Source organism: Pleurodeles waltl, chromosome 8, assembly GCF_031143425.1.
Source record: "Pleurodeles waltl isolate 20211129_DDA chromosome 8, aPleWal1.hap1.20221129, whole genome shotgun sequence".
In the NCBI taxonomy this organism is placed as follows: Eukaryota; Metazoa; Chordata; class Amphibia; order Caudata; family Salamandridae; genus Pleurodeles; species Pleurodeles waltl.
The window spans coordinates 14,253,695-14,279,455 of record NC_090447.1 but is presented as its reverse complement, the minus strand read 5'-3'; the positions used below and the strand labels follow the sequence as shown (position 1 = coordinate 14,279,455).

The following is a 25,761-nucleotide window of genomic DNA, read 5'->3' as shown; positions in this document are numbered from 1 at the left end:
TTTAAAATAAAATGAATTTTAATGTATTTTATTACTTTCAAAATAATTAAAACTTGTTTTTAAATTAAGTGAAAAATGCTGTAACATTTTTTTTTGTTCTAAAATTAAAACAAATGTACAAAATTATAATTAGTTTTGTATTAAATGGTACTGTGTATTTGTTTAGAAGAAAAACTACTACAAATCAAAACCAACATACTGATATCCGACACCTGCTCCTCCCAGTTCACCAGTGTACATGCACATTTACAAGTATCTTGTTTGCATTACATTTACATCTTCAAAACTACCATCCCTTATACAGTTTATAATCTCCCTAGTAAAGTCCATTCATGTGAATAATTGAATTTTAATGTTTTCAGGCTCAAGGTCGTCAATTATTTGATGGAACTGTTAAAATGTCAGCCCGATCGACAAGGTCCTTTGCCAGTTTCTCATTCGTACTTGTATTTTTCAACAGTTTTAGTTATACATATTTTTGAAAGGTCAAACAATATTTTAACCTAACATTATATCCTATGGAGTTGTATTTTAAGTCTATGGCTCCATTATTTTCTGTGTGAGATTGTTGGTGTGTCAGTAGTTGGGCCATGCGTGATGCTGGATTTACTGCTGCTCCTTTTTGGCTGTCGAAAGTTACCTATTTGGCTCCACCCCCTGTAACAGGGTCGGAGACATTTGTTTGTACATTTGAGTAACTTCACACTTGTAAGTTGTAAATATCCAAAAGTAGTGAACATACTCAAAGGTGTAAGTGTAAACTGACATGAGTAGATTGACTCGTATAAGTTTACCTTTGTGAATAGGCAGCTCCCTGAACTCACTGAGATCCATGCAAAGATATTATGGTGGACAGCAGTGTACCAGATAAAAGGGGAATGGGACATGAGAGTGACACACAGACACTGGGTATCGTCATTGTGCCTGTTCATTTCTCTCAGCTCCAACTACACTGCAGTAGAGTTAATGCGAATGACATACCTCTTTAGAATGTCATCATTCTGGTTAAAGTTAACTTTTCTCAAAATTAATATCCCTTGTGACAAATTCATGTCTCTACAAAATAATTGACTAATGACTTGAATTTTAGCTGAGCCCACTTATCTAAAATTTATTGCTGTTAGGTATGGTTTTCAGGGTGCTGCAACATACAGTATAAAAATACAAAATGAACATAATGGATGCTGACAACAGGAAAACCTAAAATTAATACAGACATACATTAAAGCAGAAATAGGTGGGCCTCTAAAATTCCTACGTGAAAAGAATGGATGGGTGTGGGGCGTTAGCCTGCCACTGCATTACCCAGTGATTCTGATTGGTAAAAAGTATGAACTAAGGGGAATATTTACAACCAGAGTTATGTCGCTTGTGCACCACGCAAGGTGGTGCAAGGGCAATGCAAGCTCAAAATGTGATTTATGAAGCCACACAATACCACCTTGCGTGGCTTCATAAATCTGGAGTAAAGCAACACAGTGCAAAATGCTGCACTGCGCTGCGGTACTCTGCCCAGGGAGGCATTCCATGGGTGTTCCGTGGGAAAAGACATACAGCATTCATGGATTGTGGCAAAGGGACAAAGGCAGGAATGTGCCATACTCTTTTAAATACAGTACATTCCCCCCTTTTCTCTGTCGCTCAGCAAGGTGAATTGCTGCACTGGGATTTGTGACTTGGCCATAAATATGGCCCTAAGTCTGGGTGATTTTCCTAGGAAGCCTGGGAGTTCTTCAGTTGCGTGGCCATCAGGGAAAGCATTACAAATCCTGCTGAATGCACTTTCTTAACTCATGCGTATTGTCAGACAGTAAAAGGTATCTGCCCTCATTCTGAGTGGACTCTTCATACCACTTTGAGATCAAACATAGTTCAGCTCCAACACTGTTATGAGACTGATGTCTGTGAACAAATCAATCCTCAAGGTCAAGATGTGGTGTCTGGCAGACATAACAGTTTTGATAAACGTGCTCATTCTGTGCAGGGTGGAGCACAGGCTGGTGGTCTCACCCCATATACTAAACACCCACCTGCTATTACTTGTTTTCCTCTTTAGATCATTTAAGTGACCTCCCATGCAGTTAGTGTTGACGCCCAGGTCAGTAATGTGCATACTGACTTCATGGAGAGTAGCTTAGTTACGTACCTCACTGATTACATTATATCTTACTTTAGTAGACACAATTTGCAACTTTTGGAAAACAAAGTGGGAATAAAACCTTTGCAGAAATTGAATTGATCTACTATGTTCAGGTTTAGTGTCCTTTTTGTGTCCCTTTTATTATTTTGTTTGTGCAACCGTGCTTGTATATAGTGAGGGATAGGATGAATGTATATGAAAATTCTAACAAATACGTCCTCCAGTGATTAGAATCCTTGTTAACTGAGTAAAAACATGCATGGAAAGACTAGCAGCAAAGTATCAATAAGCAATAGAATTGTAAAACTGCTATGGCTGAACAAGTAACTCCCTAGTTGTGCCTCTCTTATCTGATGAAAATATTCTTCACCTGCTGAGTTAAAAGATACTGCTTTTACACCCATAACACACACCTGATCCCCACTTTGTTCTATTTTCAGGAAAAAAGCCTACTGAATACTGGTCAATATCCACTTTTAGTCATATGTGTTCAATAATTTGTGGGTACAACAAAGATGGCTCATTTCATTGGGTGTTCATGGCTCAAACAAAGGACATAAAACCCAGTATCAATTACCTCATCCCCCTTCCCTTGCTTCCCTTCATTAAAATATTGAGGCAATCCTTCCTCACCAGACACTCAAACCACGTGATTCTTCACACCAAAATAAAAAGACCCCCCCTCCAATCATCCTGTTTTCTTCTTGTCTTACCAGATGTGCGGGAGGTCTGGTAAGACAAGATGGTGGATGTGTCTTCTGACACGTTAAAGACTTCGGCTATGGCTACAGGTTCCATGGTTTTGACTAGGAGAAATTTGTGGATGAGGGATTGTGTGGCAGACTATTCCGAAAAGTCTTCTTTGTTGAAAATGTCTTTTGATTGAAAGGTGCTGTTTGTGGATCAGTTGGATTCCATTATTACCAAGGCATTCAAGGATAGGAAGCACGTACAAGGGGTTAATATGGAGGAAACTATTGCCAACATGCTGGCGGTACTTTCCTCCATATTATGACGATGGCGGTTTGGCTGAAGCCAAACCACCAATGTACCACACTGACCGGCAAGGCGGTAATGACCGCCGTGCTGGAGACTTCAATCTCCAGCCCGGAGGCCGCCTCTTGCCCGCCTGCGGGATTATGACCCCGCCTACTGCCATGGTTTTCGTGGCATCCTTACCGCCACGAAAACCATGGCGGTAGGCACTATCAGTGACAAGGAATCCCTTCCCTGTCACTGATAGGGGTCTTCCCCGCACCCCTCCCCCTCCCCAGGTGTCCCCCCCACCCCCTTCCTCTCCAGATCCCCCTTCAGACATGCCCCTCCCTTTACGCACACACACATCCTTTCCAACATTCCTCAACGCATGCATACATCCGTTCACACACACATCCACACACACTTACACGCAGACACTCATTCACACAACTCTACAAATGCACATGCACACCCCCAAACATGCACACACATACAACACGCAACACACACCCGCATACACGCACGAACAGACATACACGCACACAACACCCCCTCCCCTCTCGGAGACCCGACTTACCTGTGTTCGGGGGTCCTCCGGCAGGAGACGGGACAAGGCACTGCTGTCAGCAGCAGCGTCCACCAGCCAGCCAGTCGGTATTATTCTCATAATACGGCCGGCGGCAGTCTACTGGCATAGCGGTGCTGCTGGCAGAAGTGCCACCTTACCGCAATCTGCCGGCATGGCCTCAGCTGGATTTCCGCCATCCTTCTGGTGGAAATCCGGCTGTGGTCATGCTACAGTGGATGGCTGGTAGCCGCGGCAACGGTCTTTTGGCAGCCGTCGCCACGGCTGTAGGCAGTATATACCCCCACGGTCCTAATGGGGGCCTTTTTCTTCTCCACACTTCTGGAATAAGCCTTTTTCTTCTTCTTCCTATTTTTTTTCCTCCAAGAAAGATGCAAGGCCATTTTCAGACCGTAGGAGAAAATTAAAGCTCAGGAAGGCTTCTGCCTTGGGTAGGTGATAAAAGGCAGCATAGTTCCTCAAAACAGAAGTCGGATTTGATTCCGGTAGGTGGCAGACTTTCGTTTTTTTTTCAGGAGGCCCGGAAGAAGGTGGTGAAGGATCGATTGGCCTTGAATATTGTCAGGCGTGGCTATCTTATAGACTTCCCGAGTTGGGCACCATCCATACTCCTGTCCCCAAAGATCAGGTACAGATGCAGGCTCTTTTGTGAGGGGTTCATGCCCTTTTGGTGAAAAAGGCTATAGTTCTGGTGCCCATAAAACAGTGGGGAAGTGCAATTTATTCAACATATTCAATTTATTTTCTTGTACAGGAGATGTCCAGCCAATTTAGGCCTCTTCTGGACCTGAAAAGGGTGAGTAGGTTGATTGAGACAGTTCATTTCAAGATGGTCACCATAGACTTCATAATTCCCTTTGTAAGTGTCAATGTCTTTATGGCTTCTTTAGATCTTCAGGAGGCTTACTTTCATGTTCCAATTGTTCCAGTGCATCAAAAATATCTGTGATTCAGGCTGAAAACCACCGGAGGGTGCTTACAAAGATTCTGGCCCCTTTGGTGGCATTAGCTCACCATCAAGGCACCTTCCGTCTTCCTTACCTGCACGATTGGCTGGTTCATGCTCCTTCCAGGCTGTTGGCCCTCGAACACACAGAGGTGGTTCTTTCCATTTTGAGGGGGCAAGACATTTTCTTGTAAATCTGGAAAAATACAACCTTGTTCCAGAACAAGACTGTCAGTTTACTGGGGCAAGGTTTCGTACAAACTTGGGGTTGGTCACCTTGCCGGACATAAGAGTGACAAAATCAAATCCCACATTGTGAGTCTTTTGGCCAACCAGTTCAGGAGGCTGCTCTTTGTCTGAAACCTGTCCTATTATGCTTGTTTCTGGTCCAGGGAGGACCTGGCCTGGCAGTTTGGGCTGGACTGTTCCCATGGGGAGCAGGTTCAAAACTGATTTACAAGCTGCTCTCAGTAAAAACCAGCACTAAGAGGAAGGCCTTCCTGTCATTAATGCCCAGACTTCGGAAATGGGTAATAAAATATGGTCTCCTGGAACCAGCAATGATGTGGGTGACAATGGATGAGAAATCTAGAGTCTTAAAAGTCCTCAAAGATCTAGCACAATTCTTGGACATCCTGGGTGGTCAAACCATGGATAAAAAGAAGGCAAATCATCTCCAATGACTAACATTCCCTCCATCTCGGCAGAATCCATGATTGTACCTGTTGGAAGCAAATGGAGAAGAACAAAGCAATTAGAAATATGGAAGAACAGGACAATTCTAGAGGCAAAATTAAGTTGTCTTTGAAACCTCTGCCACAAACAGAAGGGAGGACTGGTGTACAACCCCTTGTTGATGTCCAACAGAGTCAGATGAGTATTTCCTGGAAGTGAAAATTCTACAGACTCCCTTATGTTTAGTTGTTACCCATTTGTGTTGCTTTTATTGTGTTAGCAGTTAGAAGCAATTTCATATTGGACCCCTTCCCCTTTGTTAATGCATGCACAAATGTTTTTAAGAGCAGGCAGTGGCCCCCAAGACCACCACCTACTCTAAAAAACTGAAATGTTTCATTTTTTTTAACACATCCTGTTTTCCAAATAACGAGTAAGGCGGTGAACCCAACGCAATACAGACAACTCACCCCCAGCACCGCCACTGCCGATGAGCAGCATCCGCCGGCGGAAGGCAACTTCAGGCAGGTGGCGTGCAACATCCTGCCCTCCATATTCCGAGTAACCACTCCACCAGGATATCCGGTGGGGCCTTACTGCCATGAAAAACCTGGCAGAAACAGAAAGTACAAAAGGAAACACCAACCTCCAGACACAGAGACACCGCCACGTCCGCCATGGCAAATGAACTGCTAGTCTTCCCAGCAAATCGCGCCATACACCTTCAGGACCACCGACGACAACGAAGAAGGCAACTGCAAGTATACCTAGCACAGAGGGGAGGAAAATGGCAGTGATACACTCCCACAGAGGACACACATACCCCACAGACAGAGTGAAGGCCACACACAACATACGTCAATGCCAAGTACCCAATACACACACAAAGCCATGCAGATACGTGCCAAACATACAGCACAACGCACAACCACACCACCAACACACCCCATAACCACATAACGATAACTACCCCACAAACACCTCAACGCTGGCATAGACAGGCATGTTGTGTGACAGCACACATACACACACACCATGAACTCGATGTAGCAATGACACACAATCAATAGCTGTGAGCACACATCCAAACAATCATACAGGTGACACAACACGTACAACCAACAATCAAGGAAATACACACATGCAGCACTAGACACACGGACACACACAACACCCCATACAAACACACAAGCAAGCAGACACACACATCACAACATCCCCATGGCCCAAACCATCTACCAAGCGCATGCAACAACACAGACACAATCCACACACAGACCTCACACACCTTTGCACACAGATGTCACACCATCATGTAGAAAGAAACCAGGACAAGCATCTTATCTTGCCAACCACAGCAATGTGGGCAGTTGTATTCAACCAATAAATAAACTATATGCAAAATGTGCCGATGGCAAGTCTAATGTCGACTTCAGCAGGACGCATTGTCCATTAATATGGGCAGCTTGACTCCTGATTGAAAATAGGCCTCAACTTCATAGGGGCAGCAATGGGACAGGCAGGCACCTCAGGGGTGTGGGGGTGGTGGGGGAGACTTGGAAATGGAAGGGGCACATTTTGGCTTGGGCTTGGGAGGGGTGACCTTTGTAGTGGGAGGAGTAGATTTTTTGTTGGGTGGAGGAGCAGGGGAAACACCAGAGGGGGTACCCAAGGAATGGGAGGTAGAAGGGCCTGAGAGGGGAAGGGGGACACTGTAGAAAAGTACCATCTTGCCTGGCATGTTACACCCATTTTCACTTATATGTCAGTTTGTTTTTGTCTGTCTCACTGGGATCCTGCTAGCCAGGACCCCAGTGCTCATAGTTTGTGGCCTGAATGTGTGTACCTGTGTAGTGACTAACTGTGTCACTGAGATTCTGCTAACCAGAACATCAGTGCTTATGCTCTCGCTGCCTTTAAAATTGTCACTATAGGCTAGTGACCATTTTCACCAATTCTAATTGGCACACTGGAACACCCTTATAATTCCCTAGTATATGGTACCTAGGAACCCAGGGTATTGGGGTTCCAGGAGATCCCTATGGGCTGCAGCATTTCTTTCACCACCCATAGGGAGCTCAGACAAATCTTACACAGGACTGCCATTGCAGCCTGAGTAAAATAACACACATGTTATTTCACAGCCATTTTACACTGCACTTAAGTAACTTATAAGTCACCTACATGTCTAACCCTCACTTAGTGAAGGTTAGGTGCAAAGTTACTAAGTGTGAGGGCACCCTGGCACTAGCTAAGGTGTCCCCACATAATTCAGTGCAATTTCCCTGGACTTTGTGAGTGCGGGGACACCATTGCACATATGCACTACATATAGGTCAATACCTATATGTAGCTTCACAATGGTAACTCCGAACATGGCCATGTAACATGTCTAAGATCATGGAATTGTCCCCCCATGCCAAATCTGGTATTGGGGTGCCAATCCCATGCATCCCTGGGGCTCCACTATGGACCCCAGGTACTGCCAAACCCCCTCTCTGGGGTTTTCTCTGCAGCTACCGCTGCTGCCAACCCACAGACAGGGTTCTGCCCTCCTGGGGTCTCAGCAGCCCAGTCCCAGGAAGGCAGAACAAAGGATTTACTCTGAGAGAGGGTGTTACACCCTCTCCCTTTGGAAATAGGTGTGAAGGGCTGGGGAGGAGTAGCCTCTCCCAGCCTCTGGAAATGCTTTGAAGGGAACAGATGGTGCCCTCCTTGCATAAACCAGTCTACACCAGTTCAGGGAACCCCCAGTCTCTGCTCTGGCGTGAAACTGGACAAAAGAAAGGGGAGTGACCACTTCCCCGTCAATCCCTACCCCAGGGGTGGTGCCCAGAGCTCCTCCAGTGTGTCTCAGACCTCTGCCATCTGCCAATGTGGAGGTGTGAGGGCACAATGAAGGCCTCTGAGTGGCCAGTTCCAGCAGGTGACGTCAGAGACCCCTCCTGATAGGTGCTTACCTGACTAGGTGGCCAATCCTCCTCTGAGGGCTATTTAGGGTCTCTACTATGGGCTTCTCTTCAGATAACAAATGCAAGAGCTCACCAGCGTTCCTATGCATCTCCCTCTTCCACTTCTGCCAAGGATCGACTGCTGACTGCTCCAGGACGCCTGCAAAACTGCAACAAAGTAGCAAGAAGACTACCAGCGACAATGTCGCGCCTAATCCTGCCGGCTTTCTGTCCGCTTTTACCCTGCACTGGAAGCCAAGAAGAAATCTCCCGTGGATCGATGGAATCTTCGCCCTGATAATGCAGGCACCAAACTTCTGCTTCACCGGTCCTCTGGGTCCCCTCTCATCTTGACAAGCGTGGTCCCTGGAACACAGGAGCTGGATCCAAGTTACCCCGACAGGCCAGTGGTCCATCTGTCCAAATGTGGTGGAGGTCCTTGCCTCCCCACACCAGAAAGTAATCCTGTGTACTGCGTGAAATGCAGCTGCTAGGGCTTCTGTGCACTTTTGCAAGGAATCCCTTGTGCACGGCATAGCCCAGGTCCCCAGCACTCCATCCTGCATTGCTCAACTCACTGAGTTGACCACCGGCTTCGTGGGACACTGCTTTGTAGTGTTGAGACAACTGCCTTGCTCAGTTTTCTTGAACCCGTGTTCAAGTGCTTCTGCGGGTGCTGCCTGCTTCTGCGTGGGCTCTCTGTGTTGCTGAGCACCCCCTCTGTCTCCTCCTCCAAGGGGTGACCTCCTGGTCCTTCCTCGGCCCAGGCAGCACCCATTTTCTTCAACCACGACCTTTGCAGCTAGCAAGGCTTGCTTGTGGTCTTTCTGTATGGAAACAACTCTGCATCCTCCAGCACGCCGTGGGACATCTTCTGTGCAAAAGAGGAGTTCCTGGCATCTTCCGTTGTTGCAGAATCTTCAGCTTCTTCCACTGGAGGCAGCCATTTTGCGCCTTCATCCGGGGTTTAGTGGGCTCCTGGCCCGCCCGGACACTTTCATGACTCTTGGACTTGGTCCCCTTCCTTTGCAGGTCCTCCAGTCCAGGAATCCATCTTCAGTGCTTTGCAGTCAGTTGTGGTCTTTGCAGAATCTCCTATCACAACTTTAGTGTGTTTCTGGGGAAGTAGGGTAACTTAACTCCTACTTTTCAGGGTCTTGGGGTGGGGTATCTTGGACACCCTTAGTGTTTTCTTACACTCCCAGTGACCCTATACACACTACACTAGGCCTGGGGTCCCTAAGTGGTTTGCATTCCACTTTCTTAGTATATGGTTTGTGTTGCCCCTAGGCCTATTGCATCCTATTGTATTCTACAGTGTTTGCACTACTTTTCTAACTGTTTACTTACCTGATTTTGGTTTGTGTGTATATTTTGTGTATTTTACTTACCTCCTAAGGGAGAATATACTCTGAGATTTTTTTGGCACATTGTCACTAAAATAAAGTACCTTTATTTTTAGTAACCCTGAGTATTGTGATTCTTATGATATAGTGCTATATGATATAAGTGGTATAATAGGAGCTTTACATGTCTCCTAGTTCAGCCTAAGCTGCTCTGCTATAGCTACCTCTATCAGCCTAAGCTGCTAGAACACTACTAATCTACTAATAAGGGATAACTGGACCTGGCACAAGGTGTAAGTACCATCATGTACCCACTATAAGCCAGGCCAGCCTCCTACAGTAAGTCCTTGCCTCCTCTCTCCAGACAGTAATCCTGGGCACTGCGTGAACTGCAGCTGCTAGGGCTTCTGTGCACTCTTGCAAGGAATCCTTCGTGCACAGCCTAGCCCAGGTCCCCAAGCACTCTGTCCTGCATTGCTCAACTCGCTGAGTTGACCACAGGCTTCGTGGGACCCTCTTTGGTTGTGTTGAGATGACTGCCATGGTCTGTTTTCTTGAACCCATGTTCAAGTACTTCTGCAGGTGCTGCCTTCTTGTGCATAGGCTCTCTGTGTTGCTGAGGCCCCCCTCTGTCTCCTCTTCTAAGTGGCAACCTCCTGGTCCTTTCTGGGCCCGGGCAGCACCCTTTTTCTTCAACCGCAACCTTTTCAGCTAGTAAGGCTTGTTTGCGGTCTTTCTGCAACTCTGCATCATCCAGCACTCCGTGGGACATCTTCTGCACAAAGGAGAAGTTCCTAGCACCTTTCGTTGTTGCAGAATCTTCAGCTTCTTCCATCCGGAGGCAGCCATTTTGCACCTTCATCTGGTGTTTAGTGGGCTCCTGCCCCCCCCCCCCGGGCACTTTTGTGACTCTTGAACTTGGTCCCCTTCCTTTACAGGTTCTCAGGTCCAGGAATCTGTCTTCAGTGCTTTGCAGTCTGTTGTGGTCTTTGCGGAATCTCCTATCATGTGGTTAGTGTGTTTCTGGGGAAGTAGTGACACTTTACTCCTACCTTTCAGGGTATTGGGGTGGGGTATCCTGGACACCCTTAGGGTTTTCTTACACTCCCAGCGACCCTCTATACACTACAATAGGCCAGGGGTCCCTAAGTGTCTTCACATACAAACAATGCAGATAACAGTCCCTGCCTGTGAAACAATAGACCAGTTAGCAATTATTCCCAAATAGAATCATGCAAGCTATGTCCAAACCCATCTTAACCCTGCAGACCAAACCCCTGCATGAAGACAACTACATGCCCATTAAGGCCAAAATGACTACTACTAGAATCAAATCCAGGACTATACCCAACCACATGTCATGCATTACAGGATGATACTGTTGGAAAATGGGTTATTGGTAAGGGCAGGTAGGTACCTACACCTAGCAACAAGCCACTAACCTCCACCTAGGTACAGTTAGGTCTCAATAAATTAATCCCAGCTCAACCCTTGGTAGCTTGGCAACGAGCGTCAAGGCTTAACTTAGGAGACAGTGTGTAAAGCATTCAAATATCACAAAACAGTATTCAAATAAAACACAGGAAACAGTTTAAAAATCCAAAACCAATTTATAAAAATAGTTTATATTTTTATCTTTAAAATGACACAAAAGTGAATAGAATTGGTTCAGGGGAACCGGAGATATGAATTTTTAAAGTATTATTATTTTTCTAGCGCTTAGAAACAAAAAGCGCCAATCGGGTCATCTGGTTGCACCAGGACCGGGGCAAAGTCAAAGTTTCAGGCCGACCGCGATGGAGCCCTGCTCGGCCACAAGTCGCGGGAGGCCTCGGTTAAAAAGTTACCTTCTGACTCAGGGCCTCATTCCGACCCGGACGGGCGGCGGACGCCGCCCGCCGGGCGGAAACCGCCCAAACACCGCCCCGCGGTCAGAAGACCGCGGGGGGCATTTCAACTTTCCCGCTGGGCCGGCGGGCGATCTGCAAAAGATCGCCCGCCGGCCCAGCGGGAAAGCGCCTTCCACGAGGATGCCGGCTCCGAATGGAGCCGGCGGAGTGGAAGGTGTGCGACGGGTGCTGTGGCACCCGTCGCGCTTTTCAGTGTCTGCTAAGCAGACACTGAAAAGCATTGTGGGGCCCTGTTAGGGGGCCCCTGCAGTGCCCATGCCATTGGCATGGGCACTGCAGGGGCCCCCAGGGGCCCCACGACACCCGTTCCCGCCAGCCAGGTTCTGGCGGTGTAAACCGCCAGAACCAGGCTGGCGGGAAGGGGGTCGGAATCCCCATGGCGGCGCAGCTTGCTGCGCCGCCTTGGGGGATTCCCATGGGCAGCGGGAAACCGGCGGGAGACCGCTGGTTTCCCGTTTCTGACCGCGGCGTTACCGCCGCGGTCAGAATGCCCATGAATGCACCGCCAGCCTGTTGGTGGTGCATTCGCTGCCCTCGGCCCTGGCGGATTCAATCCGCCAGGGTCAGAATGAGGTCCTTAGTCTTTATTTTGAAGTTTTTCTTCACCGGGACGAACCTGCCAGTTGAATCCGACCTCCTGGAGCCCTTGTCCGGATACGCGAAGTGGGTTTCCTCGGTGGAGACTTTTACCTTCGGACTTAGTCGTTTTTTCGAGATGAAAATCCTTCGACCGGGGTAAACCTGGATCTTGATCCGACGTCCGTGGAGCCCTTCTTGGATACGATGGCTGGGAGGTCCCGGTCAACTTTTTACCTTCGGACTTAGTCTCTTTTTTGGAGGTTTTTCTTTACCGGGACGAACCACGAAGTCAGGCCGGGTCGCGGTTGAGGCAAGCCGGCTAGAATTTCCGCGGCGGGTCGGTCCCTCTCTGGAGCTTTTAAAAAAAAATTCTCAAATCTTTTCCAAACTTCTGGGGCTTCACCCAGATGTTCTTTTAAGGTTCTTTTGGGGTCCACAGCTCACCCCAAGGGTCCAGAAGTTCTGTGATGGTCCTTGGGGGGGTGCGGACTTCAACTCCCAGAATGCACCTGGCGCAAACTCCTTTTTGGCCACTGGACAGTGGTCAGCTGGTCGCTTTCTTCAGGAGTTGGTGCAGGGGACTCTGGTTTAGCAATTTTTCACCTGTAGCAAACAGGGAGTCCCTCCTTGAACCAGTTGAAGCCAGGCAAAGTCCTTCTTGTGGTGAAGCCCAAGTGTGCAGCTGGTGCAGTCCTTCTGAGTGCAGGTTCCAGGTGCAGGCCAGGGGTCCAGCAGGGCAGTCCTTCTTCTCCTTTAGTTCTTTCTTCTTGAAATTTGGTGGGGATCTGAGGTGTGGGTGCAGGTCTGCCAGTTTTATCCTTGCTCCTGGGTGAAAAGCAGGGGGGTTCTGGTTCTCCAATCAGGGACAGGGTCGTCCCCCTGTGATGACCACTTCCTGGGAAGTGTGGCAAAAATCCATCCCAGAAGGCAACAGTCTCTAAAAATCCAACATGGATGAATCTGATTTTTGGAGGTTACATCTGGCTGAGCCCACCCACTGGTGTGGCTAAAAATCATAAACACACCCCTCTCCTGTCCTCTCCTAATCTAATCAAGGGGGCACCTAATTGTCTGGGGTTGCAGGATGTGGGGGTGTTGCTGGGTGCTCCAAATGTCCTTCTCTGCCTTTGAAGACCAGTTTGGCCGCCCTCCCCCTTCCTGCCTCACCATCTGCTGAGGGGAGATTCTCTCCCCCAAGCACATTCCTTTGTGTGAAGCCAGGCCACTTCACACCTCATCAAGGCAGCCTGGCAGAAGCTGCGGCAGGCTGGCCAATCAGAGCACAGCAGCAAAAACAATGCAGAGCTGAAATTGGCAACTTTTTAGGTAAAGTCTAAACTTTTTACCTGAACAAGTTATATTAAATCCCACAACTGGAAGTTGTGGGATTTATTACAACAATTAATTTAATACCAAATTCTTGGTATGTACCATTTAAGGAGACTTTAAAATTTAAAATAAAGTCTGCCCATTCTAGCCTTTGAAGGCCATTTACTTCAATGAGGGAAAAACGAATTTGGCTGTTTTTACCTCACCAGGGCTTATAAATCTATTTTTATAAAGTCCCTGCTTATAGTTACATGGCACCCAGCCCTAGGGGCACATAGGGCACACTTTAGGGGTGACTTATATGTAAAAATAAGGTAGTTTAAGACTTTGGAAGTACCTTTAATTCCAAAGTCGAATTTGCATATAACTTTAATTTAAAAGCAGCCAGCAAGGCAGGCTTGCTTTTAAAATGACACTGGGCACCTCAGCAATGCACCTAGGTGTGCACCACCTATGCTGTGGTCCCTAAACCTACATGCCCTACCATATACTAGGGTCTTATAGGTAGGTTAACTTAGCCAATTATAATTAGCCTAATTTGCATATCCATTTTACACAGAGCACAGGCCCTGGGACTGGTTAGCAGTACCCAGGGCACCATCAGAGTCAGGAAAACACCAGCATAAAGGGGAAAATGGGGGCAAAAAGTTAGGGGGCCTCTGCAATCAGCCCTGTTTTCTCACAGATACTAATCTAAGCAGAGAGGGACTCAGGAAACTAACTAACTGACAGTAATGTGAGGAGTACATGTGGTACAGAGGATCCATTGATGTAGGAAGTGATGCAACTGCAACCTTCATGTAACATGCCTGTCATTACCCATATACAGTGCCATCATGACCACTTCGTACTACTACAGTAAACGCAGAGATGGAGGATGCAGCCATTGACATGATAGCAGACTTGAGAGGCCCATACCTATAGCAGAACATGTGTTACAGTACCACCATTTCTTATCCTACATGGTCCAAAATAGCGACCGTCACACACTCCTACTTGATGGATGTGGCAACCAGGACTGTACATTCCCTAAATCAAAGCAGACTATATTCATTCCAAGTCCAAGGAGGGTGGCAAAGAACAACCATGCAGTAGTCACCTGACAGTCAACACTTACCCCCTTGTGGCTGCTGTGCTGCCTTCAATCGCCCATCCAACTCAAGGTATGCCACCACCAGTATGCGGGCCATTAGGGGGGTCATGGTCCGAAGTGCACCCGTCCTACTTTGGGAGGCCATCCCCAGCTGGGCCTCTGCAATCTTGCGGGCCCAGCGGCACAGGTCCTCCCAGCTCCTCCTGCAGTGGGTGCTCCGCCAGCAATGGACCCCCAGGGTCCGTACTTCCTTGGCGATGGTCTTCTGGTGGGCGCTGACCTGAACGGGAAACAGTGAGAAAAGGGGGGACATGATGTAACTAATACCAATCCAGCAGTAAGCTTTGGTGACACATAACAAACACTGCTCATGCACACTTGCAATATCCCACACATATCATGTGCATGCTACATACCTGATCAGTCATGACATGTCAATGTGCACACACATACATTGTCAAACACCACCCAACATGGGGGACAAAGGATGTTGTACTGACCTGTTGTCCTGAAGCTCCGTACAACCGCCCATACAGGGATAGGACCCCTTCCACAAGTTTCTCCAGCTCCTCTGTTGAGAAGGCTGGGGCCCTTTCCCCTGCAATACGTGCCATCGTTGCTCCAAGAGACAGGACACAGCAGCACACAAAGTGGAGGTCTGTCTATCCCGAATGCCAGGAGTCAAGTGAACTGTCCCACACAAAATGGCGGTTATGACCGCAACGGTCATGACTGTCACCGCCGGAGATGATCGTCATTGGTCCCAGTCTCCCATTGACATCAATGTTAACTAATGAGGAGTTGCACAGCGGTTCAGACCGCATTCCGCCATAACGACTTCCGCTGGCAGAACGAGGTCACTTCCAGCAGTCCAATGCATGCCGGATACCCGGATGCCATTTTAGTCTGTGACATTTCTGCCCTGAGTTTACACAGCGTAACTACCTGCATGTCATCACAAATACATACTTCAGGTCTGACATGGTGAATACAGACACATGTAGTGTGTGTCTAGTGACATTTCCACATTTGTCACAACAATTGTCAGCATATATGATCGGTATAGTGGAACACATGGAAGGTGTAAGTGTACATGTCCTGTATACGTCCATTCCCACAGGAATTATGTGCCATCGTCTGGTTAGGTACGGAGGGTGGAGTAATGTGTATTCCCACAACATGACAGGCAACTTACATGACTATTACCTAATGACTGTCGTGTGCCACACTGAATAACCTACATTGTGAGAGATTCACAGATTGTTGTTTGTGTCCCCGAACAGATTTGGCCACAATGGAGCGATCTTGGAAGCATGGAAGAGCGCCACATCATCATGACCTATCTACTAAACTGTTTGTGCATCAAGAAACTGGTCGCTCAGTTGAAGCCAGACCTCCTGCCGGGTTTGAAGAATCCCCATGCCATCCCTCCAACAGTCAAGGTGTTGTCAGTCCTGCATTTCCTGGCGAGTGCCTCTTTTCAGGTCACAGTGGGACTGGCTGCAGGGTTTTCGCAGCCCAAGTTCGGTAAGGTGTTGCAGAATGTGCTGGATGCCCTACTCAAGCATGTGCACAGGTATATTAGGTTCCCACTACCTCCAGATTTTCCCACTGTAAAAACAGCCTTCTACAACATCTCAAATGTACCAATTGTAATTTGGGCCATTGATGGGACTCACATTGCCCTGGTACCTCCGAGGATCAATGAACAGGTCTACAGAAACAGGAAAAGTACATATTCACTCAATGTACAAGTGGTGTGTCTTGCAGACCAATACATTACACATGTGAATGCTAAATTTCCCGGAACAGTACATGATTCTTACATCCTGAGGAACAGCAGTGTCCCTGCAATGATGTCATAGCTACAGGGAGAAAGGGCCTGGCTCATAGGTATGTGTCCTGCTCTCCATGTCAGACGTTTATACCCCTCATGACACTGGGGCTGACGAGGATGAGGCACATGACAACAGGACTGACATGATTTGTCACTACTTTCCTTGATGTACAGGTATGTCTGCATTACATATCATCTGCGCATGGGAGATGTATCGCTGAAGCCAATCTGTAGCCAGTATTTGCATGCATCAAGGTATATGTGGGGAATAGAGCCTTCCATATTGGTTAACGACCTTGAAGGGTAGGTGACTCCCCATGAGAAGTAGTGGAAATGCACAGCTGCTAAGTTCATTTGTGGAATGCTGGTGCCATTGTGGTACAGCCTTCTAGTTGTACTAAAGGTTTAGGGTCCTCAGGCTTCCTGTTTGGGGATACGTTAGGGGGACTTAGCAGTCTTGTCCTGCTGCGTAGGCATGTCATGCATTGTCACCTGCTGTGTGTCAAGTACCTGTTCCTGACTTCTCAGGGAGTTGTGCAATCAAGGATGGTACCTATGTTTCATCTTTCCTGTACCACATGTGTGTGAATGCCAATGCAGACCCTTACATATAGTGCAACATAGCTGCTGGGACACTCATCCTGGGTTTGTGTTCAACTGCTATTGATGTATGACTGTGGAATACATTCCTTACAACAGTGCACCTCATTCCATTTATGTATTACTCTTCAGGTGACATCTCTGTTTGCAGTCTGCTTGCTGATTTGCCCGTTGGCATAGTTGACAGTGGATGTTAAAACAATATGGATGTACTTACACACCTGCTGGATCATCCCACTACATTAGTAACTTTGCCGTTATTGTTGTGTAGACATGTCTATTCTTTTGTTGTTCTGTAACAAATGTGGCAATACAAACAATAAAGAGACATGCACCATGACTTGTGATAATAGGTGCTTATTTAGTGTAAAATTTCACAGTCCAGAGTAGTAGGGTAGTGCTCTAGGGGATGATCAGAGTGGGTGGTCCAGCTGTTATGTTCACAGGTCCTGTGTCCATTTGCCATGGAATGATGTGACCTTGCTATTGGACAGCCAACAGGGTGTAAAAGTGGCACACAAGGGTGACATTTCAGAAGAGGGATCACTTCCTGGTGGGGGGATTGGTCTTGGCCTGAGGTCCTGCAGGATGTCTGGATGGGTGACCTCTTTTATGGGGGGGGTGTTCCTCAGCTGCAGAGGTAGGGGTGCTGGTGGCCTGTGGGTCCTCCTGCTGTGCCTCCATTCCAGTAGCAGGTGCTGATGTTGAGGGCAGTGGTGTTAACTGACTATTGGATGGGGCCTGCTGTTGGGTGGAGAATGTCCGCAGGATGCTATTGAGTTCCTTGAACTCCCCTAATATGGAGGCCAGGGTGGCATTGTGTGCCTGCCACTGCTGCCTGGCCTCCTGGTGGTTTTCCTCCTGCAGCCTTCGTGTGTCCTGCATGATGGTGAGTATCTGGCCCAACTGGTCATGGGTTTGCTGGTAGGCTCCCAGGACTCTGGAGACGGCCTCCTGGCCAGTCGTGTCCTGTACCTGCCTCGTACCTTGTCCCACGATTGGCCTCCCACTGGCCCTTGCTCCCTGTGCCTGTGCCCCTGGTGCAGTGTGCCTCCTCCGAATGACACCAGGACTGTCATTGTCTTGGGTTTACACCCTTAACTCCTGTCACTGTCCTGTGGGGCTCACTGATGATTGATGTGACCTTGGGACTCAGGTATGGGAAGGTGGGCTCTGCTGCGCACTGGCTGCCACAAGGGAGGTGGTTTAAGTTGTGGGCAGGGTGAGGCTGGTGCTGGTGGACTGACCACACATGCCTGATGAGCCAGGTTCGTTGTCCGATTCCAGGCTTGCAGGTGAATCCTCCCCTATTGGTGCTGCATCCAGGCCTGGGCTTCCTGTGACTGGCCTCCTCTGCTGTGTGTCAGTACTTGGGAGTCCTGTGGGAGGAGAGGTATTGTGTCAGATGATGGTATTGCAGCGGTGACACAAATGGTTGTGTGCCATCATTTACTATATGTGCTAGGCAGTAATGGCATTAACAGTTTCCAGTCCACTGCTTGTGTTCCCATCAGTGGAAGGTTGCAGTGGCCCTATTTTGGAGTACAGTTTACATTTGTCTTGCGACTGTCATTTCCATGTACTGATGTGCATTCCTACTACATATTGGTGATGTGGAGTGACATGGTTTAATGTGCAATTGCAGAGATGTGATATGGGTGTAGCAGTCAGGCAAGGGTAGGGAGTGTTGCATTGTGGTAGTTGTGGTACTTACTGCTGTGTGAGGCATACATACACTAGGTGGGGCTGTGAGGGAATGGTGTCAGTGGGGAGCTGTGGCATGCAAGGGAGGGTATAGGGTCAATAGTGGTTTTGTGCACGTTTGGGTGGTTTGAGGGGGTGAGAAGGTGGTGGGGGTACATGCTGTGCACAGGGACATGGTGGTCAGTGAGTACAGCAGACTTACCAGTGTCCAATCCAGTAGCAATTCCATCATCCCTTCTGGATTTAGTATGGCCAGGACCATCTCTTTCCACGGTGCAATTTCTGGGGGAGTTGGTGGGGGTCCTCCACAGTCCTCATGATGGCTACTTGGTGCCTGGAAGCTATGGCCCGTACCTTCCCCCCTAAGGTCGTTCCACCTCTTCCTAAAGTCCTCCCTTGTGCGTGGATGGTTCCCCACTACATTCACCCTGTTGACTATCCTCTGCCATAAGTATTCTTCCGGGCTATGGATGTCTGCTGGGCCAGTGCTCCAAACAGTTGCGGCTCCATTTTGATTATTTCTTTGACCATTACCCTGAGCTCCTCTTCTGTGAATCTGTTTTTTTTTTTGTGGTGCCATGGTGGTTGTGTTGTAGGTGGGGGTGTATGGTGTGCAGGGATTCTGGGTGTGCTGTTTGTAGATGTGAATATGTGTAATGGTATGTACATGTGCTCTTTGGTGTTTGTATGATGGTGCCTGTGGTATCTAGGTGCAGTGCCTCCTTCCAGTGTGCTCTTCTCTCGCTCTGTAAGGGTGTCTAATTGGAAAGGGTTCAGGGTATGTGTGGGGGGGTGCGCGTATGTGTTTCAGGTGTTGCTATTGGTGTTATCCCATCTGGTGCAGTGTTAAAGCAGTGGTGGCTATTTTTTTCCTGCGGCGGTTTGGACCGCCAATGTATTTTCACTGTGTTGGGTTCTGCGATGCTGATTTGTGACTCTGAATTTTGGCGGGTGGCATTTTCTCAGCGTGGTGGTGGTGGTGGTGCGGCGGTCGCCTTCATACCGTCGTTTGGGCCGACGGTGTTGTTTTTTCGGTCTATTTTTGGCGGTGCTGTGTGGGTCACTCATAATGCGGTGGTCTTCACTCCACCATCGCTGGCATTGTAACGGCTGCTGTTTGCATGGCGGTCTTCGGTAATGACCGCCAAACTGGTAATGAGCATCTAAGTGCTGTAGGCCCACTTGTAGCATTTGCTCTACCAGCCCTGGCTATACACTGTATCACTGTACCAGGGTCTTACAAGTAAATATGATATACAAATAAGATGTAACCCAATTTTTCATACTTTAGGGAGTAAGCACAAGAGTTTTAGCACTGGTGAGCATTGGTAAGTGCACAGAGTCCTAAGGCCAACAAAAAGAAACTCTGAAAAATAGACGGGTGAAGGCGAAACGTTTGCAGATGAATGGATAGAGAGTTAGGGTCGAGAGAAAAACTTCTATACATTTTCAAATACCTTCCTCATCCATGTGAGTACACATTTCTGACTTGCTGAGTGAAAGCATGTAGTTGAATCTGTTTGTTAATTCCCCATTGTTCTACTCTCGCTTACCACATTGTTTTACTGAACTATTATAATGCAAACTTTCTATATTGATGATAAAAGTGAGGCACTCCATGATGTCTTACTAAACAGGATTGTCTTGGGGACTCATTCATTTCAGGGTCTTGTAGCAACAGAGATTAGAAGTATTACTATGTTTGTATCCAGCCTTGCACTTATGAGCATCAATGATTGTAGTCTCCTCCTGTGCAGGTACAGACGGGGAGTAAGGTGAGCAGTCTAGCTTTTTATTGGAACATTCTGTGTTCTTCACAGAGAGCTGTCATGGACGAATCTCCTGGATAGGTATTGAACGACTAAGAGCCAACCAAAAGGCAATGTGTTTTTAGTGCACAGCTGTATGACTTACAACTATTAATTGTCATTTGCTTTGCAGAGCACTAATGCCAATTGTAAAGATGTCACCACATTATTGTGAGTGTATGCATGCATACTTTTTGTTATTATAAATTAGAAAGGGTACATATTTCCTCCTTGAAGTTCGCTATCAAAGTAGATCTATAAGGATCATCCTTTGCCTCAATACATCAGTCATGGTTTGCAAATATCATAAAGGGTTGTTCACATTCACAAACCACTATGATTTGATATTTTTATCTATGGTCTGTTTCTTGTATACCGAATCATCTACACTAGATTAATTTGTGTTCTTATTTTTCTGACGGTTAATGTTTACCAGATGAGTTTTGATACTGTATTATTTTACACTTCAGCAATTGTTATTGTGAGGTGTGAGACCCTTCTATCCCCTTACATTTCCCTACCCTCCTACCTTTTTTATCTTTTTCCTAGTGTCCCCCTCCTATTGCGGATAAAATAAAAAAGCTACTTTTTTCTACAAGTACTGATTAGTACTTGGGCTCAGATTCTTAAAGCTTTAGCATCGGTTTAGCGTTTCTTTTTTAATGGTAAAGCGACACTAAACTTTTTTTGCCATTCACAAACCAACACAAATAGGCTGCTTTGCGTTACTTTCCGCCAAGGGTGTGTTACATGGGTGTACCGTGCTACTACCCCTACTTTTTACGCAAACCTGATTCTGAAAGATCAGAAGAAAGGATTTAGCACCAACAATTAACGCCTTTGAAAAGCAGGCGTAAAACAGAGAAATGCTTTAATTTCTCCCTGCTTTTCTGACTTTGCAAGGGTGCTGCACTGTACAGAACGCGTACATGGTGGGAAAAACATTTGCACTTGTCTAGGCATAGTATTTTGTACAGGAAGGATTCTCTTCCTGTACAAAACCTATGCTAGACTCACGCACACATCCTAGCACTATGGCGTTAAGGTGTGTGCGCAGCGCACGGGAGCTGAAAACCGTGTCAGCGCTAGGGAGAGGGGAGGAGAGTGCCATTCCTATGACAATACGGCACTCTCCTGCTCTCTCCTTGCCACGCAGCGCAGGAAGTCTGGGTGCTCGGCTGCATTTCCTGTCACCTACCAGAATGTGGACCTTAGTTTGTTGATTACTTGTTTGGTTTTTCACTTTTCCTGACTCAATCTAACACTGCATCCCTATCTTTGTCCTTTCTGGTTACATGGTGCCGGGTGTTTTACCGGTTTTCTGTTTTATAAGCCAGTACTTTGTATATTGTGTTTTAATAAAGGTTTTTAAGGTTTCTACAAACTCAGGAGTTCTTTTGGTTTAATTTTAACTGCTGTCACTGGTTCCTTCATAGTCCTGCTACGAGGTGGAGACATATCACAATCCAAGCCTCTACAAATCATTAAAATAAATAAATGAAATAATTTAAAGCATTCATTCACTCCAACGTATCTACGTGCCACAATACTCTCTAAATAAAACTTAATTAGAACACTCAATGAAAGAACAGTCAGTGATGAAGGCAGTTGAAGCAGGGCACATAGCACATCCATATCTTAGCACAAGACCAGTCATTAATGATTTGAAAAGGTTTAGAATGTGAAGGTTATATGAGTAAGTATATATGTCACTTATGAACCTGTTGGTCAGTGCAGGTAAAATTTAACATGGAACCTGTACTTAATTGTCCAGCATAGGTCACCAAGGTTGCTTCTTGGGACTTTGGCTGATGACAATCAGCAAATACAAAGACGACCATGAGAAGAAGGTCACAACACTGCATGCAGGAAGACATGTGGCATCATCAAACAGTGTGTTTGCATACTCAGATAACGGTCTGATGCTTATACAAGTCTAGGGTAGACTACGTTAATGCCCCATTTTTATGTTTTTCACATTATTCAGCTTAGTAGTGTGAATTCTTCTTGAGCAGTGCCCAGATGTAATTGTGCAATTGGCAGCCCATTTTGCACCAGTGCTGGGTAAAAGGACAGGAATGTGGCATAGGGTGCATTCCTGCCCATTTCTAATGAAGCTGTGCAGTACAAGAAGGCTTTTGAATATGCCATTAAGATTGCACAACACAGATTCTAATAAATGAAAGTTAGAATTTGTGCTGGACTTTTTGCAAAGAACAGGTTGTATGACCACAGGTTAAGAAATGCCAGTGACAAGTAGTAAAAGCTTCTTGCTATGAAATGAGAATATGTACCACAGATGTGGGTTATTATTGTGTCAATAGTAATTTTTGTAAAGAGATTGCATGACAATAAGATTACAACACTGAGATTTGAGAGCTGAACTGAAGGCAATGGAATATCTTTGAGCCAGTAATGGCCGGTGTGCGCCTTCTGCACCAACAGTCCAATGCATGTCTTTCTTATTATGCCTTTATAATTAAGGACAATTTTTACCCAGTGGGTGGAATGTTCTAGGTTCTTCACAACCCATTCTACTTCAGGCATTAATGGTTGATAAAGACCTTCAACACAAATTCCTCCTGGTTATAATAATAGGCATACCTTCTAATAGGCATGCTTTCAGGGCCTATGCAAACCAAAGACAATGCTGCTTCAGCAAGACTTTCTTAATGGTCTTAAATAGACAGTCTTATCAAATGCCAATCCCACCCCTACATTGAATTTAGATTGGGTAACTTCAATATCTTGGTTTTTTCTGGGTCCCGGCAAAGTTCATTAGGATTCCTCTGGGTATCAGGCCAAATGAATATGTGCTATGTACTGCAGCGTCAAGGTAAAGTTCCATGGGTCCACCCTCATTTGCTTGGTAAAGATATAGGCAACCGGGGAAAGTAGTGATCTGTACAGGTTGGTGAAGCACAGTTTAGGAATACAGAGCTCCCATTCAGGCTGAAACAACAGGGGTAGGGTTTGTCACTAATGAGAAGAGGACATTTTTCTCAAAGACCTGAACAACCTTCTGGTGACCTTTATATTTACAATTGGAAGCTGAAAACAAAATATTAACAGCATTATGCCCAAAAAATCTATTAGACATAGCACTTGAGAACACATTGGGCCTTATTACAACTTTGGAGGAAGTGTTAATCCGTCCCAAAAGTGACGGTAAAGTGATGGATATACCACCAGCCATATTACGAGTCCATTATATCCTATAGAACTCGTAATACGGCTAGTGGTATATCCGTCACTTTACCGTCACTTTTGGGACGGATTAACACCTCCTCCAAAGTTGTAATAAGGCCCATTGTGTCAAATTATAAAACTGTTATGTTAAAAAACAGCCTAAATGTAGATAATCTAGATTAAGGATATAGGACTGGGAGGCCAGAGTACATATTTCATATGACTGCAATTACACAAAGCCATGTTGAATTTTTCCTGTCCAAAAAGCATTGTGAATGATGTTGAAATCCAAATAGATCCAGGTTTACTGTTGGTCAGGTATACCTGAAGATCTTACATGAGTTACACCTGTGGAAATACTTACCTTGGTTGGTGATTTCTCCTTGCGGACAGGGAATACATTCAAAGCAGCAAACTGGCTTTCCTCTTATGACTGCCTCTCTGTAGGCAGGAGGGCATTCTTCACTACAGACAGAGCGTGGAATCTGCAGGAAGGACAGGAGACAGCGTGAGTAGACATAGTAGAGTAATTGAGCCAAAAGAGAAGGATAAAGAAACTATTAAAAGAAAGGAGGGCCGATGGCATGGAGCCCTAAATGAGCGACTGATAGGATGTTACGATCAGGGCCTTTTTCATACACTTACAATCAGTTTTGTTTGAACATTTTTCAAAATCTGTGTGCATATTTACCCCATCTTGCTCGTAAATTACCAATCACATGTAATGTCTTAGGTCATTGATTTGCGAGGTACACAGGTAGAAAACATGTTCCTTTAATGGATTCCTTTAGTGGGTGTTTTTAGGTCAAGCGTAAGCGTTCAACCTTTTGTATACTTTTAGTATATTTCCGATGGTTTAAAGCAATTTAATTTGTTGGTTGCAGTGTCTTTTAAAAATTCTTGCTCACTATTGGCCTTTTTCTCCCTCTTTTTTCAGTTTCAGAGCAGTGACCAACCGTGATCATTGGTATTATTCCACTTTGGTTTCTTAACCTGTTGCTGTGAAGGACTATTTTTGTTATTTCTTTGGAGCCCCCCTTCTCACTGTGGCTGTTTTAGGCTGGTAGCTGCCTGCGTTTTATTGCAGCATACCATTCTTTCCATCTCCTCCCCTGTCACTGACATTTGTTTCAGCTTTATTCCAGTGCTGTCCTCATTTACCTCTAGCTCCTAAATTAAGCTTGTTTTACAAAAGAAACACCCAGTCATTTAGCTCACTGCTCACGAAAGCCACAATATGCTCTTTCTGGAAGAATGTAGCTAAACCTAAAAGCAATGATGTGAAACTTCCTGAGCCTCGCATTGCATCTCAAGTCTCTCTCTCCAGGGCCCCTCTCTGCCAGCACTCATGACATTGCACACAGGGCATTGCTAATCTTCTTTTTTTGGCCCATAAATCTTCTCAGGCTGCTCTGCTTGTTGAAATGCAAGGCAAGAATGCTTGCAAGACTTTTCATTCTGTTAAAATAAAAATAAAATATTTTTCCAGTCTTATTTTCCAGTTTCTGTTCAGACATTTAGACAACGAGAGGTAGTGCAGTCATCTCGTCTCTCCTCAAGGCCTTGTGATTTCTGATGCTTTATCAGACTTTTACAGCACCGTTTGTTGCAAATTTAGCAAAACGCTACATACATTTAATATGGTTGATTCTGCACCGGTATGTACCAAATTAAATTTATGGTGCATTGTTGCTAGCTGGCACTCTGTGCACATGTCATGCTCCGTTTAGCAATGTTTTTACATGGGATTTATAACATTTAGGTGCTATAAAATGTATGTGCCTTACTGGCCATTCGGTAATAGCACATTCTTATATATAACTGGCAGAAGTACTATCCCTGCTTACATTTCACTCATTTTGACTTGCTTTACTCGCGCTTGTCAAATGCAACATCATGATATTTAATGCCACACAATTCCACACCACGCAACAAACTTCCAGTCCACACAATTCCACTCCACACCACATAATTCCACCCCAAACCACATAATTCCACTCCACGACACACAATTCCACTACACACCACATACATCCAATACACACAACAAAATTCACATCATGCTATATAATTCAATGCCACACCACATG

The 25,761-nt window shown here is 46.1% G+C and overlaps 1 protein-coding gene across 1 annotated transcript in view; it reads right to left on the bottom strand.

The window, feature by feature from the left end:
• Nucleotides 1-25,761, bottom strand: part of LOC138249286 (vomeronasal type-2 receptor 26-like) — a 90,439-nt gene that overhangs the window by 42,172 nt on the left and 22,506 nt on the right. Inside the window, exon 2 of the mRNA XM_069203241.1 lies at nt 24,036-24,156. Within this exon, the coding sequence (XP_069059342.1) occupies nt 24,036-24,156 (121 nt within the window). The remainder of the gene's footprint in view (nt 1-24,035; nt 24,157-25,761) is intronic.